A 6,446-nucleotide genomic window follows, 5' to 3' on the forward strand; every position below is an offset into this window, starting at 1 on the left:
TCTATAGTATTATGTTGAAATAATCAAGTTGTCTAATCAAAATCAAGAAGAGCACAACTTTGTAAGATCTGCAAATGGAAAAAATTTGCAATCATGCAAATTGACTAATAAAAAGAAATTACGAATGCAAAGAATAGAATAAAACTTATATTCAAATTTCTCTATGCATTATAAAATAAAAAAAGACGGAAAAGAATATATGCTTTCTCATAATTTGACCATATACTACTTTTTGTCTTTAATTTTCTCCAATTCTCCTTTATTTCTAAATGTTGCTAATAGTATAACTTTAATATTAATTCGGCCCCTTTTTTTATCTTCCCAATTGTATCCACCACCAATTACCTATGTCAACTATCATCAAAATGTTAGTATTATAATGTATTGTTAAAGCCAGATACTTTAGTGTCTCTCTCTAACCCGTCGCTTTGGCCGAGTGGTTAAGGCGTGTGCCTGCTAAGTACATGGGATTTTCCCGCGAGAGTTCGAATCTCTCAGGCGACGCAAAATTTTTCAACTTATAACTTTTCTTTTCAAAAATTGGGCCCCAACGGCTTCAAGTCAAGCGGCTCGAAAGCCTGCCCCAAATCTCACCTAGACTGACCAAAAGCGGGTCATACCTGACCCGGTCAGTCAAGTCCATCCTTGATAAGATTGTATTTGTCAACACTTAATTAATGCGTACACGTGGATGGCGTTTAGAGGACCGCAGAAGCCCCAAAATGACCTTTCCAAGTTCCAAGTGGGAAATCGGAATCCCAGTCAGTCAATAATAGCATTTGGCCCCTCGCACTGGACACTTCTCCCTTCAATATATTTTTTTATTGATTTTTAAATTAATGGCCATAAATTGTCACTTTTAACCCCCAAACTCTTTCAACACTTACTGAAAAAATTATGATGATTTTAATTGACTAATTAGCTGGGATCTGTTCAAGCTTTTAAAAATGTTTCGATAAGTATATAATTTCCCTGTATTTTCTATCCATCATTGTCTCTGTGACAAATGGTCATAGAAAATGGGCTGTTTTCTCTTTGGTGAGATAAAAATGTGATTCTGGCTTGTACTAATTTCTTTGCGTCCTTTCTTTAGTAGAAGTTGATAATTAAGCCTAATTAAAAGGCCATCAATGTTTTTGTCAATTTTGAACCAAAAAGTAGTAATTTTTTTATCTAGTTATTAAGTACAATTAATTTTATTTTGACAATGGAATTTGCAAATTGCAAGTACCAAATTGGAATCACAACAAATTTAGAAATTGTTAGTGTTAATGATAAAAACCATATATCAAGGGTTAAATTTCTTTCAAAGCCGATTCTTTAATTGACATATTGAATTGTATTGTGATTTTCTCTTTTAGAATATTATGATGCTTTGATTCCCTTTTCTTTTTTCTCGCTAATAACAAAGAAACGAAGTATGATATGAAAGAGCTAAAATTAGGTCGCACGTAAGAAGTGAGACCGACCAATCATAAGAAGCAAGAGTCCCCCAATTTTGAGTCATTCACCAACCAAAAAAACGAAAACAAAAGCAGAGAAACCTTAAGAAGTCTTACATTTTTTTTATGAAAATAAAAGGCCAGACATTTGAATTTGAATTTAACAAAACTTCTCAAATTGCCATGGACCCGCTCTTTACCTGATAGACTCGTGGCAGGCTCGAGCCAACGTTGGCAAATGGCAACTTCAGAAAAAGAAACATTAAGGAACTTTCCAATTTAATTTAAACAAATGCTTTGATGAGAGGTGAAGAATTGAGGCAGCCCAACTAGACCAAAGGCACAAACGCGTCAACAAGTAGACACAGCCCAGAGTCTCCACCCAAATTTTTAAATGTTGTCCAGTTCCAATTTTCGCGTAACAGCCGCATTCCCACCTGGCTTCGCTGAACCCCCACGCGACCAGCCTCCGCGCAGCTATAAATACGCTTCCTCGTCTCACAATTAAACCATCCATTCATTTGCTTCTACTGTTTTTCTTTGTCAAAAAAAAGAAAAAAAGAAAAAAAGAGTTTCTTCCCAGCATATGTCTCAAAGGCCTTGCGTTCCTCACTCTTCTTCAATAGCTTTTGGTCTCCATTCCCATCTCCTGGTTTCCAGTGAGATGAACCCCAACTCCAACTGGTCTCAATAGTTTAATCTTTTTCTCTTTGTTTTTGGACCATAATTCTTTTTTTAAAAAAGAAAAAAAAACAAAACCCATCGGTTTAGTTCATTCTGTTGCCTTGAACAAAGGTCATTGTTTTGTTATTTTGCAAGCAAACTTTGTTAAAGAATCAGGTTCCTAAACAACAAAAAGTTTAGATTTTTTTGGAGAATTAAAATGGGATTCAAAGGTTTTGTTGAAGGAGGCATAGCTTCAATTGTAGCCGGATGTTCCACCCACCCGCTTGACTTAATCAAAGTCCGAATGCAACTCCAGGGTGAAACACAAGTCCCGAACCCTGCTGTCCAAACCCTCCGCCCTGCTTTGGCTTTTCCCACAACCACCGCTACCTCCTCCTCCATCCACGTGCCACCATCCGCGGCAGTGCGCGTTGGACCAGTAGCCACCGGAATCCGGATCTTCCAAACCGAAGGCGTGGCAGCTCTTTTCTCCGGCGTCTCCGCCACTGTCCTCCGCCAGACCCTCTATTCCACCACCCGCATGGGACTGTACGACATCCTGAAACAAAAATGGACCGACAAGGAGACCAAAACCATGCCTCTGTCCCGTAAAATCGCCGCTGGGTTAATTGCCGGAGGGATCGGCGCAGCCGTCGGGAACCCAGCTGACGTGGCAATGGTTCGCATGCAAGCTGATGGCCGTCTCCCTCTATCTCAACGCCGTAACTACACCAGCGTTATTGACGCTATCACCCGCATGAGCAAACAAGAAGGAATCACTTCCCTGTGGCGCGGATCGTCGCTTACGGTGAACCGTGCAATGTTGGTGACGGCATCGCAGCTGGCTTCTTACGATCAGATCAAAGAAATGATCTTAGAAAACGGGTTGATGAAAGACGGGCTTGGGACACACGTGGCAGCGAGTTTTTCGGCGGGTTTTGTGGCGGCGGTGGCTTCGAATCCTGTTGATGTGATCAAGACTAGGGTTATGAACATGAAGGTGGAGCCTGGGCAAAAGCCGCCGTATGCTGGCGCTTTGGATTGTGCTCTCAAGACGGTGAAGGCGGAAGGGCCCATGGCTTTGTATAAGGGATTTATACCAACGATCTCGAGACAGGGACCTTTTACGGTGGTGCTTTTTGTCACGTTGGAACAGGTTCGGAAGTTGCTTAAGGAGTTTTGAGATATATCAACGAGGACGATGATGAAAAAGAATCTTAGGAATTCTATGTTTTAAGTTACGTAATGGGTTTTCCGTTTTATGTGGTTAAAAAATTGGGAACGAAGGGAAAATTAGTATTCCCTGGAATCTGGAGGCAGAGTTTGTCTTGCGTCTGATTATGAAAGAATGTTTATATCTGGGATTCTTATTTTAATACTGAGATCACCATATAATATTTGCTCTTATTTCATTGGCTTCCAATAGATTCTTTTGTTTGCCGTTTTATAGCTTTTGTTTCTGGTATTCTATTTCTTAACCCAGAATTAAATATTAGCATAAGCTATTATTCTGGGTGGTTTTCATTGTTTATGTGGAATGTTACAATTTTGAATTCCAAAAACAATAGTACCAATATTACACGGCTGATCAAAGTTGAATAACCATAACCACGAATACTCTCATTTAGTCAAAAAAAAAAAAGGTAAAATATCTTCATCACTTTAAATTAGATAATCCGTCTCAAAAAAAAAACTTTTGTTAGACACATAAACGCATTTGTTAATCAATAGTTAATATTTTCATTAATTTAATGATATGATAATTTTTTTAGATAAATTTATCGTCCATTAAATTTAAAAATTATTATTATATAAATTATAATTTTTAATATTTTTATTCAAATAAAATATTGTCTATTGATTGGTCATCTCCTGCTCAAACCTAGCCGAGGAACAAATCCAGATGACCGACGCTCCCCTACGGAGCACCTATCTGTTGCTCCCTTGGGGAGCTGATCTGGTGATCGTCTCCCTTGGGGAGCTTAAATCGGTGCTCTCCTGAGGAGCAGAGTAGTGCTCCCCAAAGGAGAATCGATCTAGTGTTCCCCAACGGAGCATTGTTAGATTTGGACAGTTTCGACACCGGCTAACTTGAAAAAAATTAAAAAAAATATTTTAAATATTTTATATTTAAATAATAATATTATTTTCATATTTAAAATGAAATATTTATTTAAAAAATTAATAGATTTGTGTGGAATTATAATTAAAATTTTAAAAAATCAAGATATTTTACTAAAAAAGAAAACATGCACTCCCAATTTTACATTTAACTTATTCCCCTAACATTAAAAGGGTACATGCAGAACTAAGAATTGCTAACATTTTTATATTATTTAATTAATTATAATTATAGTACTATTACTCTCAGTTGACATCTATTTGGCACAGATGATGAAAATCAATAATTATAAGTAGTCCCAAGGAAATTTCGAGATATGGTGATTGAAATTTTGGAGAGTATAAGGTGAGAAAATGGAGCTTTTAGGGGCAGCTTCTTTTGCAATTACCTTATGAAGTATGGGGGGACGTTTTTGAAAATTAAAAATGACCTAAAACGATGGCCACTGCTACTTTGTTAGTGTCCAACTCATTAATCACTACGCGGCGAAAACCTAAATGAAGGGAACTGTACGCTCTTAGCAAACAATCATAAAGATAGTCCCAATCAATTGATGTCGACTTGTATCTTCCTTTTAGGTACCTCTGATGGTTGATGTGGGATGAGTCTGAATTACCGACGAGTAAAGACTACCCCACACGAGTTCGTTTCAAGAAAAAATGTTGCATTTGTCCAAAACAGTGAAACAGGGCGTCGCTGATTGGCCGATCTTGAAGCAGTTACTCGTCACTATTGCCGAATATAATAGCCATTCACAATTTTTGGGTCCTACTCCTATTGGCATTGAAAGTCTATTGCCTTTGCCATCGAGTAGAAATTTTCTTTTCTCTGATTTGAGCTTTAAACAAAAGAATGAAGTTTATCCCCCTTCCTTAGTCATGTACGAATTAAGCATTGACTATATGAGAATGAGAATTCGAATTGAAACTCCATTCTTTTACATTAAAACTTATTATATCTTTTAATTTATTAAATGAATTACAAACAAATTCCATAGATATTGAAGGAATTTCTTTTATACGCTGAAAAGAACAACTCGCCATTTGATCACTGAATTATTACATAGTATTATTCACAAAACATCTCATCCAAATACGACCCCAGAGAGAAAAATCAGGCAAGAGCTAAGAAGATTTCATTTTTTTTTTTAGGTTGAGTTTGGTTCTTCCTACACTTTCCATAGTACTAGGCTGTAGTGGGCACATAAACCTGTCCAGACAAGACAATAGGCGGGGGGACAATGAATGTGTGGCACCAACCAGCCGGGTTTGCTCAACACTCATCCTGGCACCATTACCGCATCTATAATCGTTGGTTGACAACTTTCTTGGACCCAATAAACTTTCAAGGAAATTACTTTACAATGTGCGCTGTCGCCCTCGCCTCCATTAGTGTTTCAATTATTATTTTAATTCATTCAATTATCACCATTTTCTTTTTATGAAATTCATTTATAATAAATTTATGAATCTTAAACACTTGAAAGGTGAGGTTAATCAAGTTATTAACAAAATAAAGCTATCTGATTAATATATTATCTAGATTAAATTCAAGTGTAAATAAGATTTTTTCACTTATCATGATCAAATTCAAGCATTAATAAAATTTATCATCTTATCATTAGCATGCTATGCTATAAATATATGAATCAGTCACATTAATATAGAGTTCATTTGTTAATTCAATATAAAATCATTTGCTTACTTTAATTAATTTTCTTTCACTCTTTTTTGTTTGTTGATATTTGTGTCTCGTTATATTTATTTACATAACAGTTTTCAATATTCTTTTAAAATTTATATTTACTTATTTATTTACTTAACAGTTTTCAATTTTCTTTTAAAGTTTATATTTGTTCTTCCTTTTAAAGTTTATATTTGCTTGTGTCCCGTTATATGTATTTACTAATAGTTTTCAATTTTTTAAAAGTTTTTTTAAATTTATTTAAACAAGTGATGCATACATTTATTGTTAAATCAAATGCTTGAAAGTATAATTTTATTATTCTCATATACTTTGAATTGCAAGATCCTCTTTAATCTAAGTCCTAAAATTTCCTTTCTAGGCTCTCACTTCTTAATTTAAATTTTTTAATTATTATAGCATTTTGCTTAATGGAAAATGCATGTACCATTTTTTGTTTAAAATAGGTATTCCATCCATTTTAAATTGGATGTCCACTTTCAGCTTACATGGAGATTCAGAAAAATGTTTCG

The 6,446-nt window shown here is 35.6% G+C and overlaps 1 protein-coding gene and 1 non-coding gene across 2 annotated transcripts; both read left to right on the plus strand.

Annotated features, from left to right (window-relative positions):
* On the plus strand, positions 423-504 carry TRNAS-GCU. The gene has a single exon. It is a non-coding gene; the product is annotated as a tRNA-Ser (tRNA).
* LOC18611476 (mitochondrial uncoupling protein 5) lies at positions 1,951-3,531 on the plus strand. Its single transcript, XM_007047745.2, has one exon. The coding sequence runs from the start codon at positions 2,326-2,328 to the stop codon at positions 3,289-3,291; it is 966 nt and encodes a 321-aa protein (XP_007047807.1). The 5' UTR covers positions 1,951-2,325; the 3' UTR covers positions 3,292-3,531.

The sequence above is a fragment of the Theobroma cacao genome, chromosome 1 (assembly GCF_000208745.1).
Source record: "Theobroma cacao cultivar B97-61/B2 chromosome 1, Criollo_cocoa_genome_V2, whole genome shotgun sequence".
Lineage (NCBI taxonomy): Eukaryota > Viridiplantae > Streptophyta > Magnoliopsida > Malvales > Malvaceae > Theobroma > Theobroma cacao.

Excerpts from the sequence above, each read along its gene's own strand:
- LOC18611476 (XM_007047745.2), top strand. The coding sequence starts at position 2,326 with ATGGGATTCAAAGGTTTTGTTGAAGGAGGCATAGCTTCAATTGTAGCC.